At 36.7% G+C, this 13,035-nt stretch overlaps 1 protein-coding gene across 1 annotated transcript; it reads left to right on the top strand.

Moving 5' to 3' along the window:
- The first annotated feature begins 431 nt into the window (after positions 1–431).
- Positions 432–12,432, top strand: LOC107672057 (neurofascin-like). Its single transcript, XM_016465148.1, has 28 exons — positions 432–643; positions 734–801; positions 2,087–2,198; positions 2,326–2,431; positions 2,656–2,846; positions 2,934–3,056; positions 3,395–3,565; positions 3,842–3,953; positions 4,086–4,270; positions 5,076–5,207; positions 5,288–5,431; positions 5,511–5,622; positions 5,783–5,946; positions 6,169–6,316; positions 6,473–6,597; positions 6,677–6,778; positions 6,869–7,081; positions 7,985–8,061; positions 8,161–8,386; positions 8,487–8,602; positions 8,688–8,898; positions 8,978–9,100; positions 9,991–10,164; positions 10,254–10,385; positions 10,486–10,552; positions 10,843–10,854; positions 11,539–11,574; positions 11,666–12,432. Exons 3-28 carry the CDS (start codon positions 2,111–2,113, stop codon positions 11,895–11,897), a joined length of 3,522 nt encoding a protein of 1,173 aa, XP_016320634.1. The 5' UTR covers positions 432–643; positions 734–801; positions 2,087–2,110; the 3' UTR covers positions 11,898–12,432.
- The last annotated feature ends 603 nt before the right edge of the window (positions 12,433–13,035 follow it).

Here is a 13,035-nt window from a genome sequence, read left to right as displayed (position 1 = left end):
ATTATGAGTTAGCTTAGTTTTTCAGGACCAAACAATGAGACCCACACATTGATGTCATAATCAGAAAGAATGCAAAATATCTTTCAGCTGAATTTGGCTATTTAAGGCCTATGTTAATATGACAAGATAATTAATAAAAGGGCAGAAATTAAAATAAAGACTTGAATCACTATTTTTACAGTAAATCCTTTGTCACTATAACTAACATGTATTTTGCTGTTTTTGGACACCTTCCATAAGTATACTGAGAGAGAGAGAGAGAGAGAGAGAGAGAGAGAGAGCTATTTTTACAGTAAATCCTTTGTCACTATAACTAACATGTATTTTGCTGTTTTTGGACACCTTCCATAAGTATACTGAGAGAGAGAGAGAGAGAGAGAGAGAGAGAGAGAGAGATGGAGGGGGTGGGACGTCATTCATGGTTCATGGGTAAAGTGGGCAAATGGATGAAGACAATGAAGAGGGATGTTAGTTGGAGAGGTATACATTACAGAAGCCATCTGCTTGGATTGACATTGTTTTGGACCTATTTGAATGCAACAAATACATTTGGTATTGGAATGCCCTTTTTTGGAAAATGGGACAATGATGACAGATTAATATTAGCATAATGAGGAAACAAACTGCAGGGCTGATATAAAAGGTAACAATCTCCAGATGGTGTACTTGACAAATGTGTATTTGTATAATATATCATTATTTGAATAATATATCATATTTGTTTTTATTGTAGCACTGTGAAATGAACTGCTGACACGGATAAAGAAGATTTTGTGAATCCTGGGTACTCCAGTTCAGTTGGTAGGCTATGCTAGTTTGTGTAATTATACACATAGGCTATTGTTTTCCCACTTTAGGAAACTTGTGATGTAGAATGCAGTAAGTAAATTATGCTATTTTATAAACACAGGTGCATTATGTATTTGTATATGTATATCGTATTAAATTATCCATGCCTAGTTCAATATTTTCCTGTTGTTGGTCTTTTATCTGGTCCGTTTATAATTAAACGGCTGTTTCTTTAAACATATTAATATCATCGTATATTAAACATACACATGTAATGTACAATTCAGCGGGTTTTACATTTTAAAATGTAAAAATAAACACGTTTGTGCTTGTTCTGAATGTAACACTATCATTGACGCAGTAGGATTACGCACAGGGTACGGAGGTGCGTAAATGCAAATAGCTCTCAGTTGGAGAAGGGTCTGGCTGCAGCTTGGCGCTTGCACTCTCAGACGTGCATTCTCAGGCTTGCACTCTCAGACACTTGCACTTCCGCTAGCGATGTCACTTGCAGTCTTTATTATTTTTGTGTGTGTGTGTGTGTGTGTGTATATATATATATATTTTTTTTTTATTGATTGCTTCTGTTGCCCTCATTTGTAAGTCGCTTTGGATAAAAGCCTCTAATAAATGACTAAATAAATAAATAAAATAAATAATCATTAAATCATCACCACCACAGCGTCTTGTCTCCATTGACAACACGCACGATTTGTGTCGATTGCAAGTGACGTCGCAGGTGTCGGAGAGTGCAAGTGGCTATTGCAAGTGACTTCGTAATTTAGTTTCTTTTTTCTTGTCTTCACCACCTGGCTACTGTTGTAAAATGTTGAGAGATTCAAACAAAAAGTAATCAATAAATAGAACAAAATAAAAAATAATAAAGACTGCAAGTGACGTCGCTAGCGGAAGTGCAAGTGTCTAAGAGTGCAAGCCTGAGAATGCACATCTGAGAGTGCAAGCGCCAAGCTGCAGCCAGACCCTTTTGGCTCAGTTGCGGAAAGCGGAAGAGGGCGGGAACTGAAAAATAATACAACAAGCGATTCATTTGCATATGGGATAGTTTGTTTTATGTGCTTCATCATTACAAACGCTATAGCAGCGAGCGTTTTCATGGATTACCATTAACTTCTACGCAACTCATACAAAACAAAACAAAACAAAGTATTAATAATTATGAAAACAGATTAGTTATGAATTAACAAAAAAGGATATTCAAGACAAGCATATGTAGGGCAATACTTGAGTATTTTGTAGTTATCTTAGTACTGGTGCTAGTATTTTCTCTGTTCTTTAGGTCACGATAAGGTACACAGCAGAGATGAGAGCTCTGAAGTGTTGGAGGATTCCTGCCATACTTACTATCCTACAGCAAACATGGATTTTAGCCATGGACATTCCTCCTGATGGTGAGGAACTGCTATTTGGAACTTGTCCACAGCTGGCCTTGTGACCAAAGTTCATTGTTTATTCTCATACGTTGTCCTTTTAATTCATTTAACATTATATTTTTATGTGTACTGTATATCCCCACAGTCAGGCAGCCTCCAATGATCTTTAAAGAGAGTCCTCAAGACTACATAGTAGATCCTGTTGACCCTATTATAGTGGAGTGTGAAGCAACAGGGAATCCACCTCCAGTGTAAGTATCCAACAAGCACTTTAGTGTCCACACATTGTAATATATAATAATAAATGTCAAGTCTTTTATTGGACTAACTAGGTTAATTGCCATGTCTAGACCTTTTTTGGCCTTTGTCTCCCTATGATTTGCCTTTGTTTGGTTGTGTAAAAAGTGCTAAAATATTGATTGATCACAAGGTAAAATGTATACATTGACTGATAAATGACACTTATTGCACGTAGCTTCACATGGACACGTAATGGAGTGTACCTGAATGTGGCTCGAGATCCTCAAGTCAGCATGAGGTGGCGTTCTGGCACATTAGAGATTTTCTTCTGGGGTCGTCCTAATGACTATGAGGGTGTCTATCAGTGCACGGCGACTAATGAGTTTGGCTCTGCTCTGTCCAGTTACATCAACCTGCGTGTCTCCAGTAAGCCCTTACACAGCATGCAATTGTTAATTCACAGCAATAGCATTTGGTAAATGGGTTTTTTGAACATGTCATTTCTGTGATCAGAGGCCCGTACATGGTTGAAGGAGTATCTGGAGCCAGTCTCAGTGGTGGTTGGACTTCCTCTCATCCTTCCCTGCAATCCTCCTGTAGGTCCTCCAAAACCTGGCACTTACTGGCTGAACAGCAGTAAGTCTCCAGCTTAGATGTTTCTGATATGAAAGCTAAAATGATCTAAAGTTGCTTTGGAAGCATCAGAGTCAGTGCTAAGTTGTACTAGGATGTAAAAAATTGTACCATTGTTTCCACTAAATTATTAAGCAGCACAACTGTTTTCAGTGATTATTGAAGGAAAACTGAAAGAGAATTATTTAAAACGCATTCACAAATTTTACCGAGCCCACACTATTAAATGGTACTGTATCTGTATAACAAGTCTTCAATTCAACTGTTATGTTTGTTGAACCTTAAATACACCTTTAAATATACTGGCTATGGTTTGTATCCAATTTCATTTTATTCCACAGCCATGGCACCAATCCGTCAGGACCGTCGAGTATCAAAGGCAGAAAATGGAGATCTGTACTTCTCCAGTATCGTAGCAGAAGATGCTCTTACAAACTATGTCTGTGTTGCGCGCTTCCCCTTCACAAACACCATCCAGCAGAAACCGCCCCTCATTCTGCAGGTGCTTACAGGTCTGTGTGATGAATTATTTTCATTCTGCTTTGGGATTATTCTTTAAGCAAATCTGGTTTAATATTCCCCCATGCCTGTCTGTGTGTGTTCAGTTTGAGGAAGAGCCATGATTAAATCCATCTAACAGTCTAACGCCATGGTGAGTTAGGACTCTTATGCTTCTTTATTGTAAACACTCAACAGACTGATCCACTAACTAGTCACGTCTGCTTTGGCCAGGTTTGTAAAGTGTCAAGTTCTCTGTCAAATTTGTGTTTTATTTTATGTCTATGTAGCTCGCATGGCAGCCCATACGGCACCCAAGTTTCTGAAACCCAAAGGAACCGCCAGCACAACCATTGCGATGCTGGGGGAAGAGCTTATTGTGGAGTGTTTTGCTGCTGGAGTGTGAGTTTTAATATCATTTTGATGACATATCTGTTTTCTGAGACCAGTTGAATGCAGTTGATTATTTGATTAGCTTGTTGTGAAACCTGCTTTTAACCATTAGTAACTCTGATTCTCTCTTTTTTCTTGCAGTCCAACTCCCTTCATCAAGTGGACTAAAGATTGGGAGGAGATGTCCATGACAGGAAAGAAGTTGGAAAACTTTAATAAGACACTTAGAATAAAGAACGTCTCTATGGATGATGGAGGAGACTACATCTGCACCGCTTCAAACAGGATGGGCAGCCTGGACCACGTCATCACTGTCAGGGTCAAATGTAGAATACTTCATTACTTTATTATTATTGTTCGTAACTGTCACTATGTGGATTTACCCAAAAATCTGTTGTTCATTCTTTTCTATAGAACCCAAATAGAGAATCTGAAGAAAGTTTACGCTGTTCTTTTCCATACGATTCCAGTTAATGCTTCATAGTGACAAGACCACATCTGTCACTGAACAAAAGCACATTATAAAAGCACCATAATGACATTCCAAACAACTATATATTTTACGTATACATTGTGCGAGGAGCAGACCAACATTTTTGTCTTTATTCACTAAAAATCAAAGAATTTAACAATCAAATTTGACACATTTCACCTCATCACATCAGCTTTGACGTTTAAAACATCATCTAACATAAGTGACATTACACCTGCTTCCATTTTCATAGTACTGTTCAAAAGTTTTGAGGCCTGTATAATTAAAAAATATTTTTAAAGGAAGTCTCTAATGCTCAGTAAGGCTGCATTTGTTTGACCAAAAACAGAAATGTTAAATATTATTGCAATTTGAAATAAATTTCTATTTGGATATATCTTAAGTTTTTAACTTTATTCTTGTGATGGTAAAGCTGAATTTTCAGGAGTAATTTCTCCAGTCTTCAATGTCACATGATCCTTCAGAAATCATTATAATATGCTGATTTGGTGCTCAAAAACACAAATCTATACCAAAACATAAGCATTATGGAACAATATGAAGATGACTAAACAATGACTAAATTTTATTTGAAGTATTACTTAATGAATGACAAAATCAAGATCGCTATCTATTCTCAATTCTCTTTCCATCTGCAGCGGTTCCATTCTGGGTGGAGAAACCTGAGAGTCTGGTTTTGTCTCGTGATGACAGTGGTAGTATAGTGTGTAGAGCCGATGGAATTCCTCGACCACAGATACAGTGGCTGGTTAATGGAGAGCCAATCAGTGGTGAGGAAAAAAACAGCTTCATAAAGAACCAGGTGCACTGCTAAGCTTTTTAATGCTCATTTTTTCTGTGTTTACTTTAGATGCTCCTAAGAGTCCAGGCAGACAGGTTTCAGGAGACACTTTGACGTTCAGGGCTGTGGTTCCAGACAGCGCTGCTGTGTTCCAGTGCAATGCTTCAAACCAGTACGGCTATATCATGGCAAACGCTTTCTTGGCTGTAATGGGTAAGAGCTAGAAGAAGCTAGAATTTACATGCACCATCAGCTTTAATGAATAATTGCAATTTTACTATGTTGTCGGCAGATATGAGACCTCGCCTGTTAGGTCCCAGAGATGAACTCATTAAAACAACTGAAGGCAATCATACTCATTTAGACTGCCCATATTTTGGGTCTCCGAAACCTGACCTGCGTTGGTAAATATATTGTCTTACTATCATTTTAAATTGCCACAAATACAAGCATAAAAACAGGAGATATGTCTATTGTAATGGTGTGAATAAACAAAACAAGCAGTAATTGCATAAAAAAATTCAAAAGTGTACATAACACAGTTTCCAATCAACGTGTGTATAGGTCAAAAGGAGGACTAGGTACCTTAGAGGGAAGTCGTCATAGGATTCTTCCAAATGGTACACTGGAAATCAGAAATACAAAGCTACAAGATCAGGGAAGCTATGTGTGTGTTGCAAGCAATGTCATTGGACGAGATGAGAAGGAGGTCCAACTAGAGGTCAAAGGTCAGTATCTAGAAGAGTTTCTTCTTTGAAATGTCTACCTAACATACCTATATTTCATATGCACCTGTGTCCATTTAAGACATCAAAATAATTAGCCAAGAAGAAAATTCAAACTTTTTGCTTTACAGATACTTGATTCTCCATTTTACTTAATGTTTTATGTGTCATAATAACCCAAGTTGACCTGATTGTTTGAAGACTAAATGTATTTTTATTTTATAGAGCCCATTAAAATCGTTCGTGCCCCACACAATACTGTAGTCATAAGAGGAAGTCTGGCTCGTTTTGATTGTAAGATTAAATTTGACTCAACTCTGGATGTCACCGTCACTTGGCTTAAGGACAAGAAGTTCTTGATCTTAGGAAGGAGGTAAACACAACAAATTGTCACATCTGGCCACAGGCACAGATGTAACATTAATTAATTAATTATTCTAGTGGTTTTAATTCATTAATTACTTCATTAATTATTCTAGTGGTTTACTGCAGTAAAAGAGACTGTATTTGACTGCTTTGTGTCTTACAGGATGACCAAGGATGAGGATTCTCTGAGCATTGCTGATGTGTACAGACGAGATGAAGGCGTCTACACCTGCAGGGTTAAAAGTGAACTGGAGGAGGTCACTGCCTCAGCCAAACTCACTGTGATGGGTACTAGCACATATACCATTTCTATACATGTATGCAGTATAAACATGAGCATATTATTCATGTATACTTTTGCTTTCAGATCGTCCAGACCCGCCCAGTGACCTAGAGATATCAGACCCATCAGAGAGGAGCGTTAGACTCACCTGGGTACCAGGACTGAGCAACCACAGTCCTATTAAAGGCACACACATCTACATAAACATAGATGCAAACAAAAATGTGAAACAATCTAGCCTTACAATGACATAATTCTGAATGAATTCTCTTTTAGAGTACCTGGTTCAATATACCGAAGATCTCCTTGCAGACTATTGGCTGCTGCCAAGCGGCTGGAAGAACCTGTCCAGCTACCCGGGGAGCCTAAACTCTGTCATTTTACAGCTGACACCGTTTGTAGAGTACAGATTCCGGGTCATCGCTGTAAACGGTATAGGTCCCAGTAAACCCAGCTGGCCATCTGAATACTACCAGACAGGAGGAGCTGGTAGGTCCTTATTCTATTGTTCTGTTCTGTTCTATTCTATTCTATTCTCGTTCAAAATTTTGGGGTCGGTAAGATTTTTTTTTTTGTCAATCACAACTACAGACAAGGTCCATTCACACCAAGGACGACAACTATAATGATAACAATAAAGATATAGTTTAAAAAAAAATTCTAAATTTTAAAATAGTAGCAAAGTCCACACCACAACTATAATGATTACAACACAGAGGAATCACTTTCAGAATGATGAATGATAAAAACGTTAACAGCCAATCAGAATCCACCTGATTTTAAAGAGCTTTGACATTTAAAGAGACAGACAACAAAACTGCAGCATATGCTTATAATAAACAAAATGTTATCATACGTTGGCATGGACACTTATATAGTTATCAATATAGTTATCGTTCTTGGTGTGAACAGGCCATTATTGTGAAATATTTTAGAATGGCTGTTTTCTATGTTTTATATAATGTAAAATGTAATTTATTCCTGTGACGCAAAGCTGAAGTTTCAGCATCATTACTCCAGTCTTCAGTGTCACATTAATCTTTAAAAATTATTCTAATATACAGATTTGCTGCTCAAGAAACATTTATTATTATTATCGATGTTGAAAACAGTTGTGCTGCTTAATATTTTTGTGGAAACCATGATAAATGTTTTCAAGATACTTTGATGAATAAAACATTCGAAATAACAGCATTTATTTAAAATAGAAATCTTTTGTAATATTATAAATGTTTTTTACTGTAACTTTTGATAAATTGAATGCATCCTTGCTGAATAACTGTATCAATTTCTTTAAAAAAAAACTTTGAATGGTATATTATTATGTTATGTTATGTTATGTTATGTTATGTTATGTTATGTTATATATTGAGTTATGTTTTGTGTCTTTAGTGCCTGATGCCATCCCAAGGAACATCCAAGGAATGGGAAGTGGAGTGTTCAGAAATAACATGGAGATCAGCTGGGAGGTGATGTACTGTTGATTGATTGTAGTCAGAGATGCTGACTGTGATGTAATCTCATGCATATGATTTATATTAACTGTGATGTATTGGTTGTGTCTGAAGCCACTGGAGTACAGAGAATGGAATGGGCCGAAACTGGGCTACATGGTTTGGTGGAGACGAAGGGATTCAAGGGAAGAGTGGAAGAACTACACAACATACTGGTGGTGTAGCTACATCATCTATGACACTGACACCTTCACACCCTATGAGATTAAAGTTCAGGCCGTCAACTTCTTCGGCTATGGCCCAGAATCCACTATTGTGCTTGGCTACTCTGGGGAGGACCGTAAGTTCACATCTACTTCATTAACCCTAAAGTTCTGTTCAACATACATTAGAAAAAGAGATGTGAGTCAGTGTTTCACTCATATTGGGTTCTCTAACAGGTCCTGTTGCTGCTCCATCTGACCTGAGCGTGTCAGACATCGAGAGCTCAACGCTGACAGTCCATTGGGAACCAGTGTCACGAGCTGACATCATGGGTGAAATAAAGGAGTACAAAGTATGCCTTCTTAGATGCACAGGTCAGTTCATTTGCATGCAGTAAATGTTATGGGCTGCTGAAGGAGCTGTGGTTGGTTTCTCAGGTTTATTACTGGAGAGAGAACAGTCGCCTGCCCTGGCACACTGTGAGCAGGAGGATTAAGACCAAGAGTTTTAAAGCTAATGGACCTCGTTTGTCTGGGACCCTGACTGGTCTTGTACCGTATAGTAACTACAGAATGTATATTGTAGTGGCCAATAATCGCTATGAGGGTCCGCCCAGCAACACCATTGAGTTTCAGACGCCTGAAGGAGGTATTAAACTGTTCACTTAACATTATAACACATCGAACACATACTTGACTTCTTACATGCACCTTCCTTTCCACTGTAGTGCCCTCAATTCCCAGATCATTCAGAATCATGCACCGCCACTATGACACCATTTACCTGGACTGGGAAGAACCTGCAGAACCCAATGGCATTCTGACCGGATATATTCTCAAATATCAGACATGTAAGTGCACTTACATCACTTCTCATGACTTTTTAAAAAGCATTAGAGTCACAAATTCAGTTTTGTCTGACACCCAAATTTGTTGGAAAGAAATCTATTCAGCTCACCAAGGCTGAATTTATTTGATCAAAAATACAGTCTGATAGTAATACTGTGAAATCTTATTACAATTTAAAAATGTTTTCTATTTTAATGTATTTTGAAAAGTAATTTATTCCTGTTATGGCAAATCTGAATTTTCAGCATCATTACTCCAGTCTTCAGTGCCACATGCTCCTTCAGAAATCGTTCTAATATGCTGATTTGATACTCAAAAAATATTTCTTATTATTATCCATGTTGAAAACAGTTGTGCTGCTTAATATTTTTGTGGAAATCGTGTTACCTTTTTCCAGGATTTTTTATTTTTTTTTATGAATAGAAATTTCAAAAGAACAGAATTTATTTAAAATGGAAATCTTTTGTAGCTTTATAAATGTCTTTATTGCTAATCAATTTAATGCATTCTTGCTAAATAAAATATTAATTTATTTAAAAAAAATTAATGACTATAAACTTTTGAATGGTAGTATATGTGTAAATTATATAAACTGTTCTCATGACATCATCATTTTGACGGTCTCTTGAACTAATATTTAGTTTACTGTGGTAAAAAACATTATTTTTTATTATCAAAAATGCCCAAAAATTGCATGTCTTTCCCCCCAAATAGCATTACTTAAAATTATGACATTATTTGTATTTTTTCTGAAGCATTTTATTTTATTTTATTTTGTAATCATTAACATTTTGTTGTTTGTTTATTACTAGAAAATGTCTAAATGACCACACAAATCAGGGATCTTAATGGTATCTAGCCTTACAAGACTGTGATCACAATTTCTCTGTAGTGAACGTCACCCTGGGCGACAGAATCCAGGTTGAATACGTTCCTCCGAACATCACCTACTTCTCCTTGCGGCGATTTGACCGTTACACGCGATACAAGTTCTCACTGGCAGCACAAACCGAGGTTGGAGTCGGGGAGGCGTTCACAGAGGAATCACCCCATTTTACAACTGAGGGTAAGGTGTCTTCGTTTACATTCATATGGTCATTGTTCTGTAAACATAATTCCTAACATGTCTGCATGATTGGCTGTGTGCATGAACAGAATATACCCGGGATCAAGTGGACATTGTGACGCAGGGTTGGTTCATTGGCTTAATGTGTGCAGTCGCTCTCCTTGTTCTTATCATGCTCATAGTCTTTTTCATCAAGAGGAGCCGAGGAGGAAAGTACCCAGGTGCGATAAAAAGGACTTGAGACAAGTTGCATGTAATTATTATGCATTATATATAATATACGTGGCAAAGCATTATTTTGATATTTTTTTTTTTTATAAGTGCGGGACAAGAGAGACTTTGCACTGGAGCCAATGGATGATAGAGAGAATGGAACGTTTGATTACAGGTGACTTTGTTTGATTTTGAAAATGTTAAAAGTTTTCTTAAGTTTATTTACTACAGACACACTTTATTTTCAGTGATGCACTTACATAAAAACAGCATGTGAGGATGAAAAATTAATCAATCCTATAATTTACATCATAATATAATCACATTAGCACAGGTTGATTTGCAGTATGTTCTGTATACCACAATAATTGTTCCTTTTTCATCACTCCATCCATCACACATTTCTCACGTTGTTTATTCCTCCTTTATTTTTGTTTTATGTCTTTTGCGATTGGACCCCTGAAGGTCTCTTGAGAGGTATGATTCATGTCATTTTTAACAGTGTTGACTTTTTTTTTTGGTTGTTTAATTAAATGGCCTTATATTTTTACTACAGTACTTTAATACACTACAAGTATTCCAGTCTAACGATTGTGTTTTTTAAACCATTTTTACACTACTGTTCAATGGTTTGGGAAATGAATACTTTTAATCAGCAGATGCATTAAATTGTTCAAAAGTAAGAATATTTATAATAATAATTTGAAAAAGAGTTCAATTTCAAATAATTGCTGTTCTTTTTAACTTTCTGCTCATCAAAGAATGTATCACAGTTTCCACAAAAATATTATACAGTACACATTGATAAATGTGAACTTGAATGTTTCTTGAGCAGCAAATCAGCTTATGAGAATGATTTCTGAAGTATCATGTGACACTGAAGACTGGAGTAATGATGCTGAAAACGTGGCTTTGCCACCACAGGAATAAATTAATTTTTAAAATATATTCAAATAGAAAACAATTGTTTTTAATTGTATTAATATTTTACAATATTAATGTTTTTAAATGCAGCCTTGGTTAGCATAAAAAAACTTACTGACCACAAACCTTTGAACGGTAGTGTATTTTTTTACTGACACATGTTTTATGTTTTGTATGTAATGTTTATGTTTGCTGCTTCACATTATATTAATTGTGACCTTTTGGCTTCTATATCAGGATAACACGAGTGTCCACAATGCCCTATACCAGACGGTATGCATCTCTTTAAGCTTTATGTGCTTTGTTTGCAATAAGAAAGATCTTCCCTGTAAAATTAGCCTCAAATTAATAATTTCCTCCTCAGTGAGGAAGAAAATCGACAGGGACGCAGTCAAGGTGCGATCGAGCACATTGGCAGGAGAACGAACAGTGACGACAGCCTCATGGAGTACGGTGAGGGTGAAGAGATCGAGTTTAACGAGGATGGCTCTTTCATCGGCGAGTACACAGGCGTCAGTAAGAGGAACATGGACAGAAGCCCATACCATGACAGCTCTGAGCCCACGTCTCCTGTGGCCATCTACTCTTTTGCTTAGAGCTCATGGTGGCATGCCTACAGTGTCCTACTGAAACCAACTTTACACAGACCTCAAAACACACAACACAAGATTATGATCTGTTTAATCTGTCGGACAGTCTGCAAATGAGTAGAGGTGTGATTTAAAGGTAAACCGGTGTTTCTGGTGATTTACAGTAAAAGTACCAATCAGTGTTTTTCAAATCCACAAATCATGTGAGAGGAAGCCAAGCGAAGATGTGTTTATCATGTTGATAAGAAGACTGAAAAGAAACGGCTGATGGAAGCTTGATTCATTGAACAAACTCATGTTCATTTTATAAAATAACATTCAGGATCATTTCACACAGATTTAATTACACAGACATATGTTGAGCATCAAGAACTCCACAGTGCTTTGCTGTTTAACCAGTGGTTGATCTCACTGATAGTTGCTACTAATTCATGTATATTTTATTTTTCAATAGCAGACTTGTATTTTTGTGAGTTTGCTGTACTGTAGGTCACATTAATGGACAACAAACCATTTATTCTCACACAGAATACAATCTAACCTTTCGCTGCTTATTATAGTATGATGTACATCGTTTTTTTTATTTCTTTTTTTGAGTCTGTTAAGAGTACTATCATATGTGTAGTGCTTCAGTTATTAAAATGCATCAAAATAATGAATGTCTTTGTCATAACTGAAGTAAAGGTCATAACAGTTCAGTGACCAGGGTCTATCATGCTCCAAATAGAGCAAAAACACAATATAAAAGCACCATAAAAGTGTTCTGTGTGAGTCATTCACTGTATCTTCCAACTCTTCTAAAGTCATATTACAGATTTGTGTGAGGAACAGATCAAAATATATAATCTTGCCTTCCTCTGAAGCTCACATCTGTGAGAGTACATGAGAGTAAGTAAACAAATAAGAGTGTTTTCATATTTGTGTGAATTGTTACTTTAGACGGGTGGTGGGGGTGTACAAGACAGGTGTCCAGTTATGGTGGGTGGGGGTGGAATTTTTATGAGGGGCAATAAATCAAATTTGATGACACTTGGTGCCCTATTACCTCTCTTACAAGTATTCATAAGAACAGAACTTTAACAGAATTAGTGAAAAGGACTGCATTTTTTTTTTTTAAATAAAATCAGTGTAGTATCTTCAATAA

The sequence above is a fragment of the Sinocyclocheilus anshuiensis genome, unplaced genomic scaffold, assembly GCF_001515605.1.
Source record: "Sinocyclocheilus anshuiensis isolate Anshui unplaced genomic scaffold, SAMN03320099.WGS_v1.1 scaffold1053, whole genome shotgun sequence".
Taxonomy (NCBI): Eukaryota; Metazoa; Chordata; class Actinopteri; order Cypriniformes; family Cyprinidae; genus Sinocyclocheilus; species Sinocyclocheilus anshuiensis.
This window is presented reverse-complemented; position numbering and strand designations above follow the sequence as displayed.

Excerpts from the sequence above, each read along its gene's own strand:
- LOC107672057 (XM_016465148.1), top strand. The coding sequence starts at position 2,111 with ATGAGAGCTCTGAAGTGTTGGAGGATTCCTGCCATACTTACTATCCTA. Across the intron at positions 3,954-4,085 it reads GAGTGTTTTGCTGCTGGAGT|TCCAACTCCCTTCATCAAGT; the intron begins GTGAGTTTTAAT and ends TTTTTCTTGCAG. Across the intron at positions 4,271-5,075 it reads CATCACTGTCAGGGTCAAAT|CGGTTCCATTCTGGGTGGAG; the intron begins GTAGAATACTTC and ends TTCCATCTGCAG.